This window comes from Doryrhamphus excisus, linkage group LG7 (genome assembly GCF_037039965.1).
Source record: "Doryrhamphus excisus strain RoL-2023G ecotype Guam linkage group LG7, RoL_Dexc_Guam_v1.1, whole genome shotgun sequence".
NCBI classification, from domain to species: Eukaryota; Metazoa; Chordata; class Actinopteri; order Syngnathiformes; family Syngnathidae; genus Doryrhamphus; species Doryrhamphus excisus.
This window is the reverse complement of record NC_136363.1, coordinates 20,472,958-20,496,230: the sequence shown is the minus strand read 5'-3', so window position 1 is coordinate 20,496,230 and position 23,273 is coordinate 20,472,958. Positions and strand designations below refer to the sequence as shown.

General features: G+C 47.9%; 4 protein-coding genes across 4 annotated transcripts; 1 reads left to right on the top strand and 3 right to left on the bottom strand.

Annotated features, from left to right (window-relative positions):
* Positions 1 to 411: 411 nt before the first annotated feature.
* On the bottom strand, positions 412 to 5,537 carry chrnd (cholinergic receptor, nicotinic, delta (muscle)). Its single transcript, XM_078792403.1, has 12 exons — positions 5,208 to 5,537; positions 4,611 to 4,756; positions 4,493 to 4,537; positions 3,609 to 3,718; positions 3,374 to 3,529; positions 3,189 to 3,298; positions 2,912 to 3,112; positions 2,584 to 2,695; positions 2,396 to 2,510; positions 2,108 to 2,318; positions 1,918 to 2,036; positions 412 to 1,400 (listed from the first exon to the last, which is right to left on the bottom strand). The coding sequence occupies exons 1-12, from the start codon at positions 5,272 to 5,274 to the stop codon at positions 1,218 to 1,220; spliced, it is 1,575 nt and encodes a 524-aa protein (XP_078648529.1). The 5' UTR covers positions 5,275 to 5,537; the 3' UTR covers positions 412 to 1,217.
* A 121-nt stretch (positions 5,538 to 5,658) lies between these two features.
* On the bottom strand, positions 5,659 to 14,457 carry cip2a (cellular inhibitor of PP2A). The gene is made up of 23 exons (XM_058059423.2): positions 13,767 to 14,457; positions 11,673 to 12,192; positions 10,968 to 11,070; positions 10,366 to 10,513; positions 10,184 to 10,296; positions 9,859 to 9,953; positions 9,693 to 9,789; positions 9,484 to 9,606; positions 9,253 to 9,398; positions 9,097 to 9,172; positions 8,712 to 8,951; positions 8,453 to 8,615; positions 8,234 to 8,369; positions 8,072 to 8,171; positions 7,882 to 8,000; positions 7,616 to 7,814; positions 7,463 to 7,537; positions 7,219 to 7,329; positions 6,935 to 7,131; positions 6,754 to 6,867; positions 6,604 to 6,686; positions 6,377 to 6,516; positions 5,659 to 5,958 (listed from the first exon to the last, which is right to left on the bottom strand). Exons 3-23 carry the CDS (start codon positions 11,067 to 11,069, stop codon positions 5,812 to 5,814), a joined length of 2,724 nt encoding a protein of 907 aa, XP_057915406.2. The 5' UTR covers position 11,070; positions 11,673 to 12,192; positions 13,767 to 14,457; the 3' UTR covers positions 5,659 to 5,811.
* lipib (lipase, member Ib) lies at positions 12,853 to 16,721 on the top strand. Its single transcript, XM_058059445.2, has 10 exons — positions 12,853 to 13,097; positions 13,805 to 14,196; positions 14,255 to 14,363; positions 14,439 to 14,540; positions 14,615 to 14,704; positions 14,766 to 14,933; positions 15,001 to 15,090; positions 15,162 to 15,270; positions 15,333 to 15,506; positions 15,586 to 16,721. The coding sequence occupies exons 1-10, from the start codon at positions 13,046 to 13,048 to the stop codon at positions 15,668 to 15,670; spliced, it is 1,371 nt and encodes a 456-aa protein (XP_057915428.2). The 5' UTR covers positions 12,853 to 13,045; the 3' UTR covers positions 15,671 to 16,721.
* LOC131108470 (uncharacterized) lies at positions 15,940 to 22,884 on the bottom strand. Its single transcript, XM_078792402.1, has 9 exons — positions 22,644 to 22,884; positions 21,375 to 21,965; positions 20,422 to 21,201; positions 17,725 to 17,900; positions 17,534 to 17,654; positions 17,408 to 17,456; positions 17,157 to 17,333; positions 16,984 to 17,086; positions 15,940 to 16,386 (listed from the first exon to the last, which is right to left on the bottom strand). Exons 1-9 carry the CDS (start codon positions 22,688 to 22,690, stop codon positions 16,373 to 16,375), a joined length of 2,058 nt encoding a protein of 685 aa, XP_078648528.1. The 5' UTR covers positions 22,691 to 22,884; the 3' UTR covers positions 15,940 to 16,372.
* Positions 22,885 to 23,273: the final 389 nt, after the last annotated feature.

Genomic DNA, 23,273 nt, shown 5'->3' with positions numbered 1-23,273 from the left:
TGATGCCTTCGAGCTCACGTGGAGGATCCGGCGCTCCGAGCACATCCTCTCCATGAACGTCAGCGGCCTACACAGCCACCTGAGTCTCTCAGACGACTGGAAGATTCGCGTCATGGACAGCCGCTCGGCGTGGCGTCATCTGAAGCTGCCCAACGTGGAGCCGCTGCATCAGGGTCGGTATACCTGCGAGGTTCGGACACCTGACGTAACGTACTTCACGCAGACTGACGTCATCGTGACCTCAGGTAAAGACATCATCACTTGTGAATTTAAAAAGGTTGAATTAAGTGGAGTTAAAACCAGCCAGGCTGTTTGAATCAGGTGATGAGCTTATAATATGATAATAATATGTATCCCAGCAGAAATACATAACCAATACCAAATTAGCATATTCCTTATTATTCCTCTTTGTTTAAAAAAATTGCCCAATCATCAATATTTTGGATGTATTGGCAATAAAAGACTACATTTTCCTCCATCAGGTGATTATGGGTGGTGGTTTTACTTTGTCATGGCGTTGATCTTATTGGCTGTACTCTACATAATCACAGGATACCTGTTCTGTAAAGGTGAGTCTGTGCTAAGTTACGTCAAAAGGAGGAGTGATTGGTGTGAAGCTCATAATAACTATGCGGTGCTCCCTCTCCCAGTGCAATGCATTGACAAAGCCAAGGACAAAGAACAGGAGGACAACTCGCAGAGCAACTACAAGGTCGACATGGAGCACAAAGACAACGACGATAAGGACGAGTGAAACATTCGAACCCGTGGACAAAATCTTTTTCATACCTGCATATAATGCTGAATGTTGCTGGGCAAATTTAAGCTGTTTATGAGCGTTTTGTTACATTGTTTCAATTTGGAACTCGCACATGTTCATTACATTTGTGTGCACGGTGAAAGTACAGTGGATCCCCACAAATTCAGCATTCACAGCTAACAGCTAACACCCTGTTCTCTTTGCAGGTTTGGTAAATAACTGCCCCAGCTATAATGGCAGCATTTACAATAATTGTTTTTTTGGCGCCCTCTCGATTACTTTGTGATGATTGTTCACATCCAATATACAAAACCAATGGACGCTTTTTCTGGTGTTTTCCATGGCAACGCTCAAATTTCATTAGTCAGCTCAAGTTACAGAAAAAAAACAGCACCAAAGTCAAAACAAAATTAGAATGTGTGCATATGTGTGTGTGGTGAGTGTGTGTGTGTGTGTGTCACATCAGACGTGGGTTTTCCTCCCTGTAGTTGTAGGAGTCACCAGCAAAGGGCAAAGGTGGAGGGTGGTTGTAAAGGCCCATGAGGAAGATGATGATGGTGCCAAAGGTCATCACCGGGGTAACCAGGAAGAGACAAAGTCGGTCAACCGTGCGAGCGATGCCACTCCAGTTGTCTTTCTCCTGCAGTCATTACGGTATATGCTAAGCTATTTGAACAAAACACCAACGTCCTAGCTTTGTGTAAAAGGTGTTAGCGTCATAGAGCCCCTTGAACATGAAATAGCACCCCTACATATGGTCACCTTTGCACTCCAATTATTCATTGTTTACACCACATTGCCACTCATGCTGCAGGGACTCCAGACAGCCACTAGCTATCAAGCTAACGAGCTAACCAGTTATCCTCAAGTGTATTTTTTCTTCTAAACTTATGAATCCAAAAACTTACCACTTCCGCACAGAATGTGAGGAGAACCTTTTTTGGACTCCATCATATGGGACATGCCATGGCTGACTTCATGCAGTGTTAAGGTAATGTAATATAAGGTAATGTCGCATTCATTTCAATAATTGAACAGTGATAATGTGAGGGATGGCGATAATGTAATGGCTGCATACTTGCTTATGGAGGTTGTCAGCCATGTTTTTTTTACTTAAACGCCACATCATCATGGTTTGCGGCTGTGCACCGCCTCACCTCGTTGTAGTCGTTCTTGTTGCGCATGTGCTTGATGATGTAGTTGGCTCCGTCCACCGCCGGCTTGATTTCCCCGTAGAGCTGCTCTGTGATGCCGCCGTCCTCCTGCAGCTTTTTCACTGGCAAAGAACTCAGGGTGTTCAACTGTTCCTTATCTATCGACCCGTTCCGGGGGTCCGTGTTTGCGTACCTGAGGCATGCGTGGGTCGGGCAGTGAGGCCGTGTCTCACCGACTGTCGCTCGAACATGAGGTCGCTGCGGGACTTGACGCTGTAGTACTCCTCCGCCGAGGCGATGTAGCCTGCCGAGCTGGACCGCCGTGGCAACGCTCCATCCCAGTATGGCTCCGCCTCGGCGGGGCGGGACATACGCAGGATGCGAGGCAGACGCTCAAGGAAGAACTGTGCAACAGTGGTGCAGACAAAATAGTCGTTGTCGTCCTTAACTTTGTCTTTGGTGCTATGTGTGTGTGTGTTACCGTCTTGGTCCACTCAGACATGACGTGAGTACTCGGGCTCCTAAAGTGCAGGTTGAGGACCACTACGCAGTTCAACACCACCACCGTCACCAGCACCATGATGAACATCAGGTACCTGAGACACATCAAGCTTTAAAAAAAAACTAAACACCTGCTCATGGAGGTGTGTATATGTCAGCGCGGCTTACTTGACAATAAGCGGAACAGACATGGAAGTTTCCGGCAGCCTTTGAGAGATCAGCAGCAGGAAGACAGACTGAGCGAGCAAGACCGAAATGGACAAGGTCATCTTCTCGCCACCTGAACACACACACACACACACACATGAAAGAAGGAGCAGAGCTTCACTAGCGAGGGCCCTGCTGGACATTAGTGTCATTTTCAACTGGGTTCTTTGAATAGCATTTCTACAGTAGGTCCTTAAAAACAGCAACAGGATCTTTAATTAGCGTTATTTATTTTAGCTCCTGTCCGACTGATTGAAGTATGATTAATAGGTGAAAAAGCAGCACTGACTGTCGGCAGGCAGGTAGTAGACGAGCGAGGCGAGGAAGGAGATGAGCACACAGGGGATGATGATGTTGACGATGTAGAAGAGAGGTTTGCGCTTGATGATCAGGTAGAAGGTGATGTCCTGGTGCTTGTTGCTGTCCATGGGAATGTGTCTGTAGGTGTTCCTCTTGGCCGGACGGTGGATCACCTCCCACTCGCCGTTCTCTGCGGGACAAGGGAATGGCGATTTTAGTGCTTGTGGAGACGCTCGGCAAAAGACGAGAAGGCCGAGATAACTTACCTGTCCAACCGGCAGGGTCGATGATGATCCACTCCACCGTCCACTTGCTTGAATCGTCGCTTTCTTCCTTCAGGAGCATCCTGATCTCCTTGGCGTTGTAAGTGAGCGAGCTGCAAAGGAGGACATCTTTCTCTGCTGTGTGGAACAACGCCATCTTCTGATGAAAAATAGTCGTGGCGGCTTACGTGAATTTGAGCGTGCAGTTCTGCCAGTCGAAGGGGAAGTAGTTGACATTGATGGAGCAGGATGAGCGGAAGATGGCGGGAGGCAACCAGTAGCACAGACCATCGTTGCTCACCAGCACGTTGCTGTAGTAGGCCACCTGGAACTGGGCGTCATTGCTTGGGGGTGGGGGGGGTCTTGGTTAATTGGGGTCATATATAGTTTTTTTCAAGTAAAAAAAAAAAAAAAGACGCTTACTTGTTTTCGAGCACAATCTCTGGCAGCCAAACCATGCTGGACGGGAGGCGGAGCATGTCAATGCCGTCAAACTCAGTCGTGTTCCACGTCAGTCGGTAGTCCGTCCATGTCTAACACACACACACACACAAATTACATTTGTGGCGTCCAATATGGGTTGTCGTCAAGGCTAGCACGCAGGTAATGCCCATAACCATGACGACAAATGCTCATTGACTTAAGGACAATGAGTTAGGTTCCCCTGAAAAGCCATTTTGTGTGACTGCGGCCATGTTTTGTCAGTCCCTTAAAGGTTTCTGAGTATTTGGGTCAAAATTAATCACATTTGTCCATAGTTAACTCCTAATTACTGTATTTTCCTGACTATTAGTGGCAATTTTTTATCATAGGTTGGCTGTTCCTGCGACTTATAAATGAAAAAACTGTTTATGTCACATAAAGACTGGACGCCTTTTCTGTTCGTGTTTATTTTTTGTGTAGCAGTTAGCATTGTATTAGCATATCTTACACCTATTCAGCCTGTTCTCTATTCTTTTATTGTTAGAACTTGCCTTCCAAGAGGACGTAATGTCTGTTTTGGTCAAGTAGTTAAAATAAATTACTCGCAAAAAATGCGACTTATACTCCAGTGCGACTTATGTATGTTTTTTTTTTTTACCTGATTATGCATTTTTGGCCTTGTGCGACTTATAATCCGGAGCGACATTTATTTACAGATAAAAAAGGGTTTTCATCTATTAAAAGTAGGGGTGTAATGTAAATCTCTTTGTGAATACAACGATAACATCTGCCAGAAAAACAGTCCCTTAGTGTCCATGATTAGACGACTTGCAACTCATTTTTTTCACCAAGACACAAAAGAAGCATCTTCCATGCAAACTCACATGGTCGATCCAAACGTTGGTGAGCAACGTCTCGTCCACTTCTTTCTACGGAAAGGAACACAGAAGCTGCATGAGCGCCAAACACAAGTCCTGTACATCTATCCATCCTTCCGGTTACCAAGGAGATAAGATTGGAGAGGGTGAGAGCGAGGTACACGTCCACTGCGTCCTGCTGTCTCTGCACTGGACGCAACTCCTTGCTGTAGGCGCGCTCCTTGAACAGGAAGTTGATGAGACGTTCCTCCTCGTTCCTGCACCAGCAGCCTGCAAAGAGTCATACCAAAAAAAAGACACTTTGAGAAGACTCAAAGACCACAAAACCTGAAGAACAACACCATCACTTTCCATCATGTGACTTTTTTAGTTTGTTTCAAAGCGGTAGAGAAAAGAAAGAAGGCGAGCTCCAATTTCACGGCAGCTGCCTCCACTCGGCCTACAAGTCTGCTTTAATCCACTACACACACACACACACACACACACACAAAAAATACCTCCACCAAGGCTTATACATTAGTCATTGTGAGAGAACTACCACCATCTGGATCTCTAACACACACACACAGTATGTTTCATTCAAATTTGAGTTTTTGGACTTTTCTACAGAAGTTAAGCACAAACAAAAAACCCTTCCTGGGTGATTTAACCAAAGTACACCCTGACTGATCTGATAGTACTGCTAACTGAAAAAATAATAAATAAACGTATCATTACTGACCAGGCCAGAGCAGTGAGAACAGAAACACAGCAGCAGCAGCGGAGGCGGCAGCATGTCGAGGCTTCATGTCGAGCTTAAATGTTGTCAAATGTGGTTACGCTCCCTCGTCCTTCCGCCCGCTGACCTTCTGCCAAAGCACGTTGGATTGACAGCCGGCAGCTGCAGAAACACAGGCGGCAGAAAATAGAAGGCAACAACCAGCGCCACCACCAACACCTAAATGTTCTGTGGCGTGACAAAAACAATGACTGAACTTTTCATGAAGTTTCTTACCTGTTTTCTATTCCTTTAAGACCTCCATAACCTTTGAGCTCCATTCACCATTCACAATTACAAACATTAAACAGCCTCATTGAAAGCAAACTAAACATAAGAGATAATAAAACTCAAATTAACACAATTCTAGTCTATACATAGGTCTCTTTGGGTACTGAATCGCTACACAAAAGAACACATTTATCAACATTTATTGACCAAATACTAAAAGATACAAAACATGTTATTTAAATAGAAACATAGGAAAAAAAACAGTTGTAAAGAAATCATCATGTGATGTTTAATATAAAGTTGATGTCATTTTTCCATTGTGGTGGTGTTGTGCGTCTCACAGCGAGAGGTTGACATCGCTTTTCATCTTGCCGCTGCTCAGACTGTGGATCATGGCGATCATGGCGGAGTGCTTACTTAGCTCATCCTCCTTCTGCTTCAGTTTGCCTTCCAGGTGACTCTTCTGAAGCTCCAGAGACGACGCCTGGAATATACCGTTTTCATTATCTTTTTTTTTTAAAGAATTTTAATTGTGACCCCTGTGGCTGCACGGCATTCGTGTGGTTAGCGCGCAGACCTCACAGCTAGGAGACCAGGGTTCAAATCCACCCTCGGCCATCTCTGTGTGGAGTTTGCATGTTCTCCCCGGACTCACATTCCAAAAACATTGGAATTGGAAACATAATTGGCGACTCCAAATTGTCCATAGGTATGAATGTGAGTGTGAATGGTTGTTTGTCTATATGTGCCCTGTGATTGGCTGGCCACCAGTCCAGGGTGTACCCCGCCTCTCGCCTGAAGACAGCTGGGATAGGCTCCAGCACCCCCGCGACCCTTGTGAGGATAATGCTTCGATTCCAGTTATACTGGGAATCACAAAAATGACCATTACACCTTATTACCTTGATGCTAGCGTCCTTTCTGGCCTGCTCCGTCTTGTTGAGTTCCTTCCTAAGAACGTCCAACATCTCCTCCATCTCCCTCCTCTCCTGCTCCTTGACCCTGGCTTTCTCACCGTGTGCCCGCAGCTCACCTTGCAAACCTAACAATGACAACTCATCTTACTTAGTTGTTCCCAATATGACCTGCAGGTGGCGCCACAAATTTGTGAGGTTTTTTTTCATCTCACCTTCGATGTCATCCTCCTTCAGCTGCAGATCTGAACGCAATGACGTCATCTCCTTCTCCTTCTCCTGCAGCAATGACGCCGTCCTGGCGACAGTGAGGAGTCCGAGTGAGCCAGGTTAGAGGTAAAAAAATGAGGTGAAATGCTGCATACCCGTCGTGCTGCTGCTGCAGTGCTTCGTGGTTCTTCCTCAGCGTGTCGAGCTGTTTGGCGAGGCTGCTGTGAGCCGCCTGAAGCTCTCTCAGGATCCGTTCGCTCTCGGTAAACCTGACACGCAGAGAAAATGATGTACTGCGATTATTGCCTCCACTCGGGTAGGGTCCCGTGTTCTCACCTGTTGAGCAGGGTGTTGTAGCTTCCTTTGAGGGCCTGGTGCTCCTCTGAGTCGTGTTGCAGTCGCGCGTTGTGCTGCAGCAGCTCCTCCATGTCGGCCTTGGAGCGTTTCACCTCCTCAAGCTGGCCACCCAACTCACCCTGCAGCTCCTCTCGCCGCCGCTCCGCCTCCTTCAGCAGACTGGCCAGCTTACGAGCCTGCGTTCCAGATCAGATAATCATCACTCATCATGCAGGGTCACGCCTTTAGAAGTTTTGGTGGGGTGGGTGGGGGGCAAACATCACCTCGGCCTCGGCCTGAGCTCGTTGGAAGTGATACTGAGTGATAAGGCGGTCAGCCTGAGACAGCGCCACAGCTTTCGCCTCCAGCAGGTCCTGGAGGCGACTCTCCTTGGACTGACAACAAGAACATCATTTTGGAAAAACATGGAATCATCTTGTGGTTGCCACTTTTGGCAGCAGGACCTCCAGCTGGACCACACTTGGAAACGTGGCTATGATTAAAAAACGGGGCTTGTTCATGACTCACAGCGAGGGTAGCGAGCTTCTGTTCATAAACGTCAATGATGTCAGACACATGGCCGTCCTTCGCCTGCTCCTGCAGCTATAAGGAGACATGGGTCAGTTTGTGAGTACAAGTGGCAACCAGGAAGTTGACTAAGAGACAGGATATCAATTTAACCTCCAAGCCACTGTGGAGCTTGTCCACCAGGCTGTGGACGCCACTACTGGATGCGCTGGACACCTCCAGGCCACTGGTGTTGATGCGAGAAGAAGGAAGAGCAGAAGGAGCAGGGATGTCCTGTACTGCGATGCGCTTGATAGACAAGTCAGCCTCCCTTTGGCGGTAAGCATTGCGGGCGGCGATACTTTCCCCAAGTCTGCAAGGAGAAATCAGGACTATATACGCAGACACTAGGACTATTTTACACATCACTGGACACTCACACCAGGGACGGAAAGTCCGGGAGGGCCGTGGCCTCTAACAAGAGAGCGAGGCCGGTCTGCACGTGCTCCCTGTGATGAGAGGTCAGGGCCTGAGAGAGGGGCGTGGCTATCCTCTGGTCCTGTCAGATGGACACGCGGGCTGTGAGGACTACCGTAGGATGAAGATGGCGGGGAGAAAGATGGAGGTTACCTGAAGTGTGCGATAGAAGCTGGTCTCCATGTCCTTCACCTGCTGCCTCAGTTTGCTCATCAACTCCAACGTCTTCAGCAGAGCCTCGGCACAGACCTGACTATCCACACGTACACACGTGTTATGTCCACTGTGGAGGACTTTTACGCACCATTCACTCACCTGAGGTTGTTGTTGTCCGAGCCGGGAGGGTTGTTGCTATGACAACCGGCAAGAAGCATTTCCACCTGTGAGAGGCACAGCTGAGCGCTCACCTGCTTGGACACCAGAGCCCGCGTGGCGTCCTCAGCGCACATGAGTGGACGAGTTAAGGCTTAGATGAACAAGAAACACGTGGCAAGGAACACAGAGAGGCCGACGACGGCGTGACGGCGAGGATATCGAGCAGCACGTCGTTGACATGAGTGATGCGCTCGCAGTGGTGTCTCAGGTGAGCGTCTCTGTGGGCGGGGTCCGCATCTTTGACGAAGCCAAGCAGGACGGGAAGGAGCATTTCCACGAAGCTGCGCACGCCATCGGACACGGAGGCGGCTCCCAGTGCCTCCTGGATAGAAAGACCGCAAAACGAACATCAATGCAGCTACCAGCAGAGGGAGCTATGAAAACTGTATTAAAAATGAACTATTAATGTATTAACTACCTCCAGCAGGTCCTTCAAGAGCTGCAGAGCCTTCAGTGAGCAACCCTCGGCGCCCTCCACAGGCGAGCTCAGCCATTGCACCAGTGCCAGCCCCGGCTCCGCCATGGGTTCTCCGCCAAGCGCCGCCCCCTGCCTACGACCCGTCGCCCTGAGTTTGGGCGCGGCTGGCTTGAACAGGACCTGGCACAGGAGCGGACGTAGGCCCGAGACACCACACATGGCGAGGAGCAGATCCAAAACCTGCAGACCCACAACATGACTTGACAAACACTGAATCTTCTTCAATATCAAGACTTGTCGCCACCAAACAGTCAGGTGTTTTAGTGATCATGTGATCAACTCCTCACAGTTCAAGACAAAACAAAGCTAATTACACACAACTCACCTTGGCCGCAGAGTCAGAATCCTTTAACTGCAGCAGTCCTAAAACCTGAGACACACATGCTGAGAAGTGCTGATACCTGTGAGACCACAACACACCTGGCTCATGACACTGCTTGTACACATCCGACCTTAATGTGCGTGTGTGTGATTGTGGTACCGGGTGAGATAATCTGCAATTTTAGGGTTCTGCAAGAGATCAACCAAAAGGTCCACAGAGTACTTCCGAGTGAGAGTGCCGTCGCCGTTCACAATGATGTTGAAGACCAGCTGGAAGGTCTGGTGGATGTTCTTGGCATCAAACAGCTGACAAAGACACATACCATGAGTCAGGAAAAGATTTTCACCTGTGTAACAAACAAACCAGCATGGCGACCGCTTCAGCACCCACCTTCTCTCCAACCTTCTCGTTGAGAGTGAGGCTAGCCAGAATGGACAATGTGAAGACCACCACAGTGAGGCTGTTGTGAGCCAGAAAGTTGATGAGCGTTCGATAAAAGGGCTTGATGTTATCCTGCAAGAGGTCACACGGATGTAAAAGAGATTTACTGCAAAATAAGATGATGAAACAACAAGCGACATTGCTTAATTAAAACCCACCAGTGACTTGATGTGACTCTGCACCGTGGGGTTGTCCCGACACAGGTTAGCCATCAGGCCGAGGCACGGCATGGTGATGTCGTCATTTTGGGAGTGGCTGAGACGGAAAAGATCCATGTGAGTGGCAGGCAGGAAACATTCGCTGCGTATCTGCTAACGTTTTTACATGTTGGTCATGAGGAAGCCGATGAGCTCGTGAATGTAGCTGGTGGACGGGAACACACGGGTGCTGTAGGTCAGCTTCTGCAGCAACTGTAGACTCTTAAAGTGGTCATAGGAAACGGTATTACTATGGCGATACAGCCTGGAATAACAATGCGCCGATGAGGGATCAAATTGACACCCAGGACAGGTCGCCAGCCAAATACAGAGCACACATCTGACAGTGAGGCAGACATGTTCACCACTAGGCCACCGTGCTGCCATAGATGAACATGCTTTAACACGCCTTATTTATACAGAAACAAAATGGAGGTCGGCAGGGGTCTAACCTGCAGTACCAAAGGATCTTCTGGCGTGGTGCTGTGCCGATGTATGACAGATGCCATGATGCTGGTGAGGTTGAAGCTGCTGTGAAGTATCCTTCTGCTGTCATCATCACAAGCTGAAAATGATGGACAGGCCAGTTTAACACATATTTTAATGAGTCACATGAGACAGTGCCAGAATGTACCCAGCTGAGCCAGCAGGGAGATGATGGCACTCGCCACGGTGGGGCATGTGTTTGGGTTCCCAGTCAGCTCCACCAGGCTGCGGACACACTCGGTGGGTAAAAGCTGGCCTGAGGACAGCAGCTGCTCGCATTTGAGGGCAGAAATCTCCTGCAAACATTCACACTTGTGACACTTGGAAGGGAGCACAAAATGTATTTGTGGTGGGCCACTGCAAATAAATGACAGTATAGGAAACACTGCATTCCTCCATTTGCTATTATCCAATGGTACCACTTAAGTATACTACTTTATATATTAGTAGGCGTACAGAAACAACATTACCAATCAATAGACTGATTCTATCAAGTCTACTATATGGTTAAGGCGGAAGGCTCGATCCAAATATCAATATCAGGGTAGTATTGTATTGGAATACAATATTTTTTCCGTTCTTATATATGTTTATTTTCACAAATATGTGTTTTTGCTCTATATGTGTCCAAATATATCGTGCGTATTGATATATCGTTATAAACTCAGGGATTAAGTCCTGCTATATACTAGCATGCAAATACAGTACAGTACATAAGTCATATATATTGCAGAAAAAACAGATAATTACCTCCACTTGTTTAAGGAGCTGTGCAGCATTGTGAGCGCTCCTGCCTTCTCCATATTGCTGTATGGCGAGTAGAAGAGACTTCAAGCTTGTCGTCACGTCCATCCCGGAGAACGACGACCCACTTAATGTCACTAAACAGAACTTAAATGTGCCCCAGATTCCCGTCGTCCAAGTTAAAAACACGGTGAGCTAGCAAAAAGTTGGTTTAATAGCACGTGTAGCTTTTAAAACGACTTTTAGTTCTATTCAACGCCGAAATAAAATAAAAGCAAGATAGTTATAACAGTTCGAGCTACTTTGAAGCCACTTTATGCCTTTGAATGGACATCAACTTCCGGCAACACGGCGGCAACTTCCTCCCGCTCGCAGCTTCGAACCGGAGGAGGAACAAACCAAGTCAGCAATAGAGAGGGGGGGGGATATGAGAGTCTACTGACACGAAACGCTTAGTATGGTGTGCAGTTTAGCAACGTGTATTGTAACAATCATTATAGACAATAAAGTATAATTTAATTATACTTATGTGTAATTAAGTATTATTTAATTATACGTTACTAGTATGTGCTTGTCTTTCTAGACTTAAAAAAAACTCTTCACTTTCTGGTCTTCCCAATGTTGCTGTTCCACTCAAGCCCAATAGATGGCGGTAAAAACAGTTGGACTGAACGCTAATGATATTAATTCTGTGGGAATGCATGCAATACCTGTCTTCTCCTGCAGATGGTGCTGAGTGCTGCTGGGGTGTCCAGGTGGAGCGGGTCGCTGTGACGAACCTGCGCTTCCCTGCCGGTCTCCAGTGTTGTCTGGCCTCAGAGTCTGCAGCTTCCAGGAAGGAACGAGAGCCAAGGTACCAGAAAAGAAGTCTGGTCTTTTAGTAGTGTACCACAATCTGTCGGTCTGTTGCCGCCTGGACAGATTGATGTTGTTGGGTCTGCCGGCCCACTCTGACCTGACATCGCCATCTGTGTGAAGGCTGAGCCGCTATAGGTTCAAGTGAAGGTCATGTGACGCATTTCAAGTCATGGTGGACGTGAAGGGAACATGTAGTTGAAAGTAACGTTTTTCATGTTGTGTCCATGATGATAGCAGCCGAAGGGGAAGCGAAGGCGTCTGAGGCTTTAAAGGAGGCGGCGTCCAATCTCCCTCCAGTGGCGCTCCACCTGAGATACCTGCAGCCTCAGCCCGAAGCAGCACCAACGTCCTGGTCGTCTTGCTACCTACAGAACTAATGGACACCATCACCAGCAGCAGTACTGTTAAGGAACCACAACTGTAAAATAATCTATATGTTTGTTTTGTTTTTTTTAACTAACCTGAGTGCCTTTTATTTTAAAAGAGCCAGAAGATGCTGCAGACTGTCAATCATCTGCAGATCAATTAAGTTTCCATTCAAAATAAGATCAGACCCACGTCTCATGTTCTAATCTCTTCCACGCTGCTCTCCTATCTTTGCCAAGTCATGTGACTGACGTTTGTGTATGTGACGTGGGGTTGCTTCAACTAATAAGCTCTTTGGCAGCCAGAACATTGTGACCTTTTCCCTGATCCGTTATCTGGCTGTCCACAAGTTCTGGACAAAGTCCTCAAGATGGTGAAGACTTGAGAGTGTCCCAGTGTGATGACTTCACGCGGACCTCACAATGCCAGCTGCTTTGAAGTACTCCCAGCATGCTGCAAGCTAAATTATATGTGTCGGTGCCGATTCTAGAGGGCAGGGCCGCCTTTGGAAGCTATTAATAACCCTCACAGCCACTAATCTGGGATGGAGATCGTTGCGGGACCACCAGGCAAGTTCTCCCTTTACTTCGCGGACATCTTTTGTGGACCACAAGCACCCTTAGTTGGATAGGCCTAAACCAAACCCGACAAAACCGTATCATGTCATACCTCCAGCTACCAGCAGGGGCATGCTCGGACATGGTGTTACTGGTGTGCAAAATAAGCCATGTGATTAGCCGACTCCTACTCTTACTTTTAGCTCCTCCCACAAGGAGCCTTCCCTGCCTTCTTAACCAACAGGCTCAGCCCGATCTTACCAGGAACGCCGCTCGCTGTCATTCCCTGAGAAACTCGAAAGGATGCTGTCCTGCAGACACCTGGGTCTGCTGGGAGTCCTCGTGCTCTGCCAAGGTAAGATGGCAATTTTTTGCAACACGACTTAAATAGAAAATCCGAAAAACATTCCCAGAATATGCAATCTAACTTCTTAGTGAAGTAGTAACAGTAATGGCGTTAATTACTTCCATCTCCCTGCAGTGGTCCCACCCCCCTGCTTTGATTGACTACACTAATCACCTCTTGCGTCGAAGGATGAGGTGTTTTTATAGCAGGCTGATCCGATTGAGGGCAGTGTCGCACCCGAGTACCTCCAGTGTCCCATAAAACGTACTCGAGACCGGGACTTTGGATTGGGGTTTTTTTTTCATCATGTAGTAACGTTTGTCGATTCTATTGGTATTTAATTAACATATTAATACATGGGATAAAACTATGGAACACACTGAGCTATAAAATGAATGTACTGCAGCAGATGCCTGCTATTCACAAGCTAAACCGAAACTTCCTGTCCGCCACCACTCACACCTGAGCATTGTAGCTTCTTCATTGGTTAATACGAGTGTAAAAGGTGAATCCACACCAGTCTCGAGAGCTCAAATACTGCTAAAATATGTTGTGAACAGGTTTCCTTTGTTCACAGTACAAAAATATTTACTGGTAATTTATCAATAAGGAATCCTACTATGCAGAAATTCTCATATAGGAACAAATTAACAACAATAAAGAAGAGACACTGCATACCCGACTTGTAAGTCTCGTTCTCCACATGCCTGGTCTAGGCTGGGAGGAATCGGGTGCCGATGATCCCTGCGACAACTTCACCGACCTGAACCTGTCCCACTGCTTCATGGGCACCAGCCTGTACGTGCGCCTGCTCCTCTACACGCGCTCCAACCTGGACTGCGGCCGCGAACTCCATCACCACCTCTTCCCTTCGCAGCCGCTCTTCAACCTCTCTCGTCCCACCGCCTTCATCGTCCACGGCTACCGCCCCACGGGGGCGCCGCCCATCTGGATCGACCACCTCGTGCGCCTGCTGGCAAAGCAGGAGGACATGAACGTGATTGTGGTGGACTGGAACCGGGGGGCCGCCAATCTCAACTACATCACCGCCGTTAGCTACACCAGGGAGGCGGCCTACAACCTGACAGGGTTCATCTTGAGCATGCAGGTGAGCCTTCACATGGACATGGCAGCAAATGGGAGCTCAAGATGGAATGTGTCCTTAGGAGGAAGGAGCCACGCTGAGCTCACTTCACCTCATTGGGGTCAGTTTGGGGGCTCACCTGGCTGGGTATGTGGGCGCCAACCTAAAGGGAAAGCTTGGACGCATCACAGGTACTTCATAAAAATAAAATCTCACATGCGCTGCCTGCAATACTGTAAGATTAACTCTGTTTGCCTGTGGTCCAGGTTTGGACCCGGCGGGGCCCCTCTTCACTAGCGCCACTCCAGACGACAGGCTGGACCCATCGGACGCCATGTTTGTTGACGTGCTGCATACAGACATGGATTGTGAGTCCAACAACACTTCCCAAAACCAGAACCAGTTTTGTGGTTACACACGCTCCCTAATTTCTGTGCTGCAGCTTTTGGCCTGCGAGGCGCTCACGGTCACATTGACTTCTACGCCAACGGGGGTGCGGACCAACCAGGGTGCCCCAAAACCATATTTGCCGGTAAGCACATAAACACACCGTCTTGTCGGCGGCGGCATGAACCCCCTTCTCCACTCTACAGGAAAGTCTTATTTCGTGTGTGACCACCAGCGGTCAATGTTTTTGTACTTGTGCGCGCTCAACCGAACCTGCAGCCTTACCGCCTACCCGTGCTCCTCCTATGCCGACTTCCTGGATGGGCGGTGCATGCAGTGTGAGGCCTTTAAGCCCGCCCCTTGCCCCCAACTCGGTGAGCATTAAAAATGGAGTATTGTCTTACAGTCATGGACTTTATGGGCTGATACTTTTCCTCTCAGGTTACGACGTCAGCCAATGGCGTGAAAGCCTCCTGCGTTTGGGGCAGACCAAAGTGTTCTTCAGCACCACAGCGACCCTCCCCTATAGAAGTGAGTCACATGACTTCTATTTACCTTTAACAATTCGGATTCTCAAAGTGCTTGTTATACATGTGTGCCAGAACTCAACTACAGGGTGGACATGGTGACGTGGAACCAGTACCTCCGCTGGGGTGTGGTCTACATCCGCCTGCACAGTGGCAGGACCATTACTGAGGCCCGGATAGACCAGTAAGCACCCCCCGGTTCTAATACATGTATCCACCGTGGTCTCATCACACCTCCCTCCACAGCAAACTCTTGCGCTTCGAGCAGTTCACGTCCACGCGTCTCCTGGCCCAGTTCGATGAGGACCTGCCGCACGTGCAGAAGATCTCCCTACGCATCAACACCGGCAATGTGATCGGCCCACGCTACAAAATCAGACTGCTGCGGATACGACTGACGGCGCTGGAACGGCCAGAAAGGTGAGTGGAAGTGGAGACGGCCTCGAGACCAGAAGGGTGACAGGCAGCCATGGGTAACTGATGTTTTGCGTTCCATTAGGCCGCTGATGTGCCGCTTTGACATCATCATGGAGGAGAACACGGAAGTGGCATTCAGGCCGTTGTCGTGCGATTCCCATCTTTAACTGCACACCCCCCCGCCTGGACCACCCCTGGGCACTGCCGCCTTCTCACCCTTCATAAGAGACTTCTGTGAATACAGGAAGTCACATTGCATGGTGGATATGTCGGTGGACCGAAAGAACGGCTATGTTTCAATTCGCACACCTCCACACTTGCATTTGATTTGATCGTGGTTCGGGCTCACCATTTAACATCCGGGTACTGAAGTGTGGAAGTGCGCCGACTGAAACGCAGTTAAAGACGTTTTACCTACTTCTTGCCAACTAGGCTGCATTTTACACTAAGGTTTTTATTTTGTATCACGTTTTCCAGATTCTATTTTGCTGTTTTTTTACTTTGTTTGTGCCTTTAGTCATTACTTCCTGTGTGTTACGACGTAGCGTGTGTGTTGGAGGCGGAGTCAAGCTCTCCAACTGTATCATTTATACCGTTTACAAACACCACACAAAAGCTGGGGTGATTTTTTTTTCATTTATTCCTATAACTTTTAAATGCGTCAGATCTAAATAAACTAGATCTGCTACCAGCTAACGATTTCAGCGTTGAAATGTGTCGAAACAAAGGAGAGCGAAAAGATACGACAAGAAAGGGAAAGACATACAAAGACATGAGGGTGAAGCAGACAAAACGTGATGACAGCCACTTGTTGGCATCTTCTTGAGCGGGTCGGCAGACGGCGTTCCGAGCCAACGGTGGGTTGGCTATCACCAGTTGGGACCTGCGGGTGGCGGCGACGGCGGCGACACACAGACACACACACAAAGCAGAAGGAAGGGAAAAAGACATTCAGGTTAAGTCAAAGAGGCGGCGACTAATGCGGATCAGCCCTCAAACACAACAGTGGAGGAGGTTTTTTTTTTTTTTTTGCCTTGTGGGCAGTGACGAGCGAGCGCAGGAAATGGGATTGGACGAGCTCCACGGTGCAGGGAAACAGTCACTAGGTCAAAGGTCAAGGGCTCTACTGAGGCTGTTACACAACCGAGAGACAGAAAAAGATTTCTAAAAGCGACTCACTGAGCCTCACCAGGTTGAGGGTCAAGGTAGAACTAATTCAGGACCGTCTTACAAGCAGCCACTAGAGGGCAGTAGCCGCTGTTTTAACTGCATTCAAGAGCACACATGGTGGATACTTCAAATGCACCTCATGCCATATTGCTAAATTAAACAAACACTACATCGGGGGTTGCCTACAGCCACATGGTTTTCATTTTTTCCTATGCTAATTAGATTTTATTGGGTACAAAAGTTTTTAATTGGAGCCTTTATGTTTTTTGGTGACATCTAGTTAGTGTGGACTATTCGAGCATTAAGTCACCTGCGTTGCTGCACTGGTTCTGGCCCCTCATGGGTTGACGGTTCATGTACCTTTGTGGCGGACCGGCGTTCATTCTGTGAGGAGCTCCTCCTCTCCTGGAACCCTACAGACAGAAGGTCAAAGTTTGGCGGCCCATATGCCACATGAAAGGTCAAGCCAGCTTTCAGACTCACCATGTTGGGCTCCCAACCCTGCACTTCCGGAATCATCACATCATCGCCGCAGAACTTCACCGTGCTTAGTGCGCCTCGCTGGCCGCTTCCCGGTATGGTGATGGTCACGCCATCGAGACGCTGCTGTCGCCGCCGCTCCAGATCGTGCCTCAGGTCGCCTGGTCCATGCGTGGGCTGCTGTGCGCAAACGTGGCGACATGATGTCGACACAAGTCTGGTGGTGTCAGAGAAGGCCGGGCACGTTTGCTTACGTGGGGGAAGAGGTCGTCTTGAGGCTCTGCAGGCACGTTGGAGTTGAAGCTGCAGAGAGAGGCCACAGACTCAAGTCAAAAGTGGACGATTAAAACAGAATTCCGACATCACGGTGGGTGGCGTACTGGTTGGACGAAAACCTCTGGTCCAAAGTCATCCCCACACTCTCTTCTTCACTGTGGCTGCTTTTTTGGGGAGCGGAGAAGCGTTTGTTCAGCGTTATGCCTTCGCCTTTAAAGTAGAGCTCTGCAGGAGACAAAGTACATTGGAACTTCCTCTTATGCATCCAACGTTACGCCATGCGAGACACGCTGACCTTTGACATGGTGCACCAGTGTGATGATTTCCTGTGCAAACGTTCCAGTGTGCACGGTGCCTTCCTGGGTGCTCCCGGACGGCTCTGCTGAGGAGGGCAAGAAGTCCAGACGCTGGCGCCCCACGTTGACCAGGTCTAGAGAGAGCTGGCGATCTGCAGAATAAGACAGCGTGCTGCTGCAAAAGGGGGAGGGAAGGTCGAGATGGAAGCGGAAGATTTAGGGACGGAGATAAGGAGAAAGATGTGAGGAATGATGAGATGGGGGAGGCATGGGGGCGTGGCCAAACTTATTTAGCACACTGGTTTGTTTTTTTTCCAAAAAAACCCCAAACAAACCTACTTACCTGACTAGGTCAATACTTCATGACCTAGTTTTCCTACACAAACTAACCCACACTCACACGCTTGAGCATGAACCATAAGGTGAATATATGGCTCCTGACATCCATGAAGGCTTGATGTACTTCCTGTGATGAGACACATTCGCTCCAGTTTTCAACCATTTGCTTCTTGGCGGCTCTGTGGCATCCCCCGCCAAGATTTTCTCCTCCTTTTTGGGAGACATTTTCTTTCCAGGCTGAAGTGTTTCTCTTTGACGTTCTTCACCTGTTTGGGAGACATTTTGTTTCCACACTGGAACATTTTTCCACAAGTTCTTCACCTGTTTGGGAGACATTTTCTTTCCACATGTTCTTCACCCGTTTGGGAGACATTTTCTTTCATATTCTTCACTTGTTTGGGAGACATTTTCTTTCATATTCTTCACTTGTTTGGGAGACATTTTCTTTCCACACCGGAGTGTTTCTCTTTCTCGTTCTTCACCTGTTTGGGAGACATTTTCTTCTATGTTCTTCACCTGTTTGGGAGACATTTTCTTCTATGTTCTTCACCTGTTTGGGAGACATTTTCTTCTATGTTCTTCACCTGTTTGGGAGACATTTTCTTCTATGTTCTTCACCTGTTTGGGAGACATTTTCTTCTATGTTCTTCACCTGTTTGGGAGACATTTTCTTTCCACACTGGAACATCTCTCTTTCATGTTGTTCACACTTGGGACACACTTTCTTTCCACGCTGCAGTGTTTCTCTGATGTTCTTCACCTGTTTGAGGCACATTTTCTTTCCACGCTAGAGTGTTTCTCTTCCACGTTCTTCACCTGTTTGGGAGACATTTTCTTTTCACACTGGAGTGTTTCTCTTCCACCTTCTTCACCTGTTTGGGAGACATTTTCTTTCCACACTGGAGTGTTTCTCTTCCACCTTCTTCACCTGTTTGGGAGACATTTTCTTTCCACGCTGGAGTGTTTCTCTTCCATGTTCTTCACCTGTTTGGGAGACACTTTCTTTCCACACCGGAGGATTTCTCTTTCACATTCTACAAAGAGACGCAAATAGAACATCCTTCACTGGCTCTCGAGTAGATGACGGGCGGCACCAAGTCAGACGGGCTCGCTCCAATCCCCCCCTTCTTCGATCTCATCTAAAAAAGTGAGAGCGCCACTTGTTTTGTGGCTGTGATGCTCCTCCTCGTCCCGCCCGCTGCTGGCGTTTCATCATTCCAGGAAAATGACAATGATGTAACCAAACTTCAACCACGAGTAGAGGTCCTTTTCTTCCACGCTTAAAATGTGAGGGGCCTTTAACCTCACGTTTGCCCTTGAACCTTCCTCTGCTTTGTTATGTCTTCATGTGGACATGTGTTCGACTCCTTTAATTCATGTGGTCGACTCCATTAATGAATGAAGGAATACTCCTGGTGGTCCAATCAGTGAATGACAACATTTTCCTTCCTGGTTCTCCTCACGTGCATCCTCCAAAGATGAGTTCATGCGATTATGCTTTTCATGAGGACTGCAATTTGTAACATGTTTACAAATGTGTTTCCGTAGAAGAGCGACCATTTTGTGCTTTTCCTTTTCGATTCCTAATTCAGCCATACTGCGCTACATCAGCCTTGCTCACAAAGTCCTCTGTGAAGCAATCAGAACAAACGCTTCCAGCTCTCTGGGCACCATCCTGAATGAGATGAGCTTCCTGGTTGTTAAATGGCCGCTCGCAACCAGCGGCGGCGTTTTGGTTAGCCATATCAGACCAACTTCATCCCGCTCAGTCTTTCATTCCCAAGCAGAAGGATCCATGTTGTGGAATTGACTGAGCCAATGGCCAATAAGTGCATTGCATATTTATATTCCCAATAAAAGGAGTGCTTTGACGCCGATTCCCAGGCCACCTTTAGCTACTCCTGATGATCCGTGAATGTTGATTTCATCCTCGAATAGTCTTTACAACATCTCACCTTCCATGGTTCACCTTCAAGTCATCCAAGTGGTTGCAGGAGAAGCAGCTGTCAGATTCTTGTGCACCAATCATCCATAGATGTGGTTCCTCAGAGCACTTGCAGCGAAGATGTGTAGAATTCCCATGAATCCAGGAGCAGGCAAAGTCGAAGATGTTCTTGCACCACTTTGGGTAGCTCATGACATCATGAGGAAACATGAGAAGACATCAGAAGGCATGATGAGATGTTTAACAGGTGGTCAACATTCCAATTCTGCCACACGCTGTCCTCCTAATCGTCGTCGTCATTCCCAATGTCGAACTCTCTTCCCGGCACGTCTTTCCCTAACTGTTTTTCCCTTTCCTCTTCCTGTGTCGTTTTTACTCACAAGAAAGGTTGAAATCAAACTAAATACGTTACCTTTTGTGGACCGGCCGGCTCATGTCCACTTTAATGGTTAGCGTTTCCTCCGTTACAACCGTCATGTTTTTGGACTTCTCTTCCTCCCAGCCGTCACCCGGCCAATTCTGCTCCTTTCCCGGGTTGTCCCCTCGCAGGTGTCGGTCCAGACTCGCCGCCCTGGTCTCTTCCAAGTGTCCATCTTCCTCTGTCCAGCTTTGCTCCTTCTTCTCCTCCTTGTCATTTGAGTGAAGAGCTTCCTCATGGGGTTTGAATCCCACTCGCTGATCCTTTGGAGCATTTCCATGGTACCCCCGGGAAAAGTGATTAAAGTTCGGCCGGTACTTCGGGGGTCCGACGTTTCTGACATGGTTGCGACTGAACTTCTCTCTCGCAGAATGAGGTCCACCCCTACCTCTTAGGGTTGTGGGACCGTGTCGTCTGGCAAATCTTGGGATGTTTGCCCGCTCTTGTGGCGGTGGGCTCCTCCTGCTTTCATAGTCTCCCCTCCAATTCTCTGCAAAGGGGCGTCTTCGGGAATCTTCATGGACATCAGGCTTGTTATTTGATGTCCTGAATCGCTCCTGCGAGGAGCTCCGTGGACCAGAGTCTCTATGTTGGTTGAAGTCATGGTCTCCATGGTCCAAATGTTCCTGCTTGGGTGGCTTCCAGTTGTCTCGGTTGTAGTCACCGTGGTCAAACGCAAATGGTCCTGATCCGTGAGCATCTTTATATGGAGGACCCCCGCGGTGGTCTCCTTCAAAGGCTGGTTCGCCAAGGACCTTGTTGTTCCATCTGAACCTGCGACAGCGAGAGGAGGCGACACATTAGTGGTCAACATCATCTCATCATGTACGTTACTTTAGGACAGGAAAAGAAGAAAACTGAGAAGTTTGGTGAAAGAGCACAAAGAGAAGAAGTCCGAAAGCTGATTTCTTGCTTCCCTTTTTCGTTTCAGTTAGCTTCAGATTTACCCGCTGTGATGCTGAGGCTCCATTTCTCTTCTTGGCCTCTTCCAAGGGGGGCACAGATCTTCTCTTGGTCTGCTTCTGTGAGGACCCTCAGCGTTCTTCTCTCTTCTGCCTCCTCTGTGCTCATCTGACCTGACACTGGGACTGCCATCTCTGATCCGCCCGCCGCCCTGCCCCCATTCCTCCCGCCGCCAACCCGATGCTCCTTTTGAGTGATCCGAGTGAGAATTAGGGGCCAAGTGCTCCCTGGAGAACCTCGGAGAAGAACATGGTGCCCAACTCCTATTACTAAAATGCATGTCTTCTCTTCTTTGTCTGTCCGTGTCTGATCCTCCATCGTGCTGAGGAGATCTTGGAACACGGCGCTCCATCGCATCACGACGAGGTGATTGCCTCCCACGGTGATACCCATCTTGATCCTGGTGACGCCAAATGTCATCCTGTGGAGGTGGGGAGGCTCTTCTGTGGCCTTCCGAGATCATGCTATCACGAAACCTGTGATCTTCATCTCTGTGAGCGGAACTCCAGTCAGACCGACTTTTACTGTATCCTGAAAAGCCCTTGTAAGATCCACGGTCGTTCCACGAGGGCCTCCTGGACAGGAAATATATCGGAAGATTGCACTTTAGTGATTTGTAGAACATGTGACATGACTTTAGGTGTCAGTCTAGCTACCTGCTTTGAGGTGACGAAGACCTTGGTCTTGACATTGCAACCTTCTAAGATAAGGAAAAAGGTGTCAACACAGTACAGGTGGAACACGACGGACACCTGTTACATCTCCCCAAGAACTGTAAAGTACACAAATATTACTCAAAATGAAGTAGTAGCGCATTCAGCGTACAGTTTGGCTACATTTTGCAGTTTGTCCTTCCAACTCCTCACAGCATTTGGCGCTATGTTCAGGTGTCTTAACATACCCATACACACCTGTTGTCTGGGAATAACATGCCCACTTTAAGTTATTTTTAGCAAATAATCAGCCCACTCAAGATTATGTTTGTTTCCAAACATTATTGTTTTACTTTCATGTTTTTGTGCTCACTTATTGTCTCCCATAGCATATATAAAATGTACATGCAACTGCGTCGTGGTAAATTGGATGGCGTCTTCTAGAGCCCGCACTCACCGCCACAAATGGATAGCAGTCCTTTGGAAAACTGCCTTGGTGTGTTCAATTACACAAAAGTAGCTTCAACAAAGCCCTCAAGCACAATTCGACTACTAAAACAACACGTTTGATAAACCAACAAATGCTAACTAGCGTCTTACCTGCGTCTTCGGGCAGCCTCGACTACAGCAACAGTATAGAAGCACATACAAACATCACAATAACTCACAAAGTCATTTAGTTGGCAGCCCTGTTATTTCACGCGTTCGGATAATTTTAAACCAATATTTATGGTTTTGCCGCTTAAATTATTTCATAAAATGGCCGAGTGCGCCTTGGTATTGTGTGACGCAGCACTTAGCTCGAGCGACAGACATTCACTTCCGGGTCAAACTCGGGGCGGGCGGGAGGATGCAAATAGCGATACCAATGGCGGGATCAGTATTTGATCGATGCTAACCTGATAGGAATGATGTGTTTACCAGTTGTTTTCCATTTATTTGCACAACTAAAGATGGGATAAAGAAGGGCTTTGGGGAAAGCCACTAGTATATTTTGCTTTTATTTAAAAATGTGAAAAGCTCTGGTATCAGTTTGGGTAGGATCCACAATACGGTTTGTAGTGTAAAAATAATACACTGCTCAAAAAATAAAGGTAAAACTAAAGTAACACATTGTTGAGCTGAATGAATGAAATATTTATATTAAATTATTTGTTCTTTCCATAGTTTAATGTGTTGATAACAAAATCACACAAAATTATCAATGAAAATCAAATGTATCAACCCTTG

Coding starts and splice junctions, on each gene's coding strand:
- chrnd (XM_078792403.1), bottom strand. CDS start 5,274: ATGAAGCCTCGACATGCTGCCGCCTCCGCTGCTGCTGCTGTGTTTCTG. Junction 3,530..3,608: donor GAGATTGTGCTCGAAAACAA/GTAAGCGTCTTT, acceptor CCCACCCCCAAG/CAATGACGCCCAGTTCCAGG. Junction 2,037..2,107: donor CCGACCCACGCATGCCTCAG/GTACGCAAACAC, acceptor GTTCTTTGCCAG/TGAAAAAGCTGCAGGAGGAC.
- cip2a (XM_058059423.2), bottom strand. CDS start 11,069: ATGGACGTGACGACAAGCTTGAAGTCTCTTCTACTCGCCATACAGCAA. Junction 7,538..7,615: donor AGCTCCACAGTGGCTTGGAG/GTTAAATTGATA, acceptor GTCTCCTTATAG/CTGCAGGAGCAGGCGAAGGA. Junction 7,132..7,218: donor GAGCTCAGGCCGAGGCCGAG/GTGATGTTTGCC, acceptor TCTGGAACGCAG/GCTCGTAAGCTGGCCAGTCT.
- lipib (XM_058059445.2), top strand. CDS start 13,046: ATGCTGTCCTGCAGACACCTGGGTCTGCTGGGAGTCCTCGTGCTCTGC. Junction 14,364..14,438: donor AAAGCTTGGACGCATCACAG/GTACTTCATAAA, acceptor CCTGTGGTCCAG/GTTTGGACCCGGCGGGGCCC. Junction 14,705..14,765: donor CCCCAAAACCATATTTGCCG/GTAAGCACATAA, acceptor TCCACTCTACAG/GAAAGTCTTATTTCGTGTGT.
- LOC131108470 (XM_078792402.1), bottom strand. CDS start 22,690: ATGTGCTTCTATACTGTTGCTGTAGTCGAGGCTGCCCGAAGACGCAG. Junction 21,966..22,643: donor GAGGCTGCCCGAAGACGCAG/GTAAGACGCTAG, acceptor TTTCCTGTCCAG/GAGGCCCTCGTGGAACGACC. Junction 17,457..17,533: donor CAGAGGTTTTCGTCCAACCA/GTACGCCACCCA, acceptor CTCTCTCTGCAG/CTTCAACTCCAACGTGCCTG.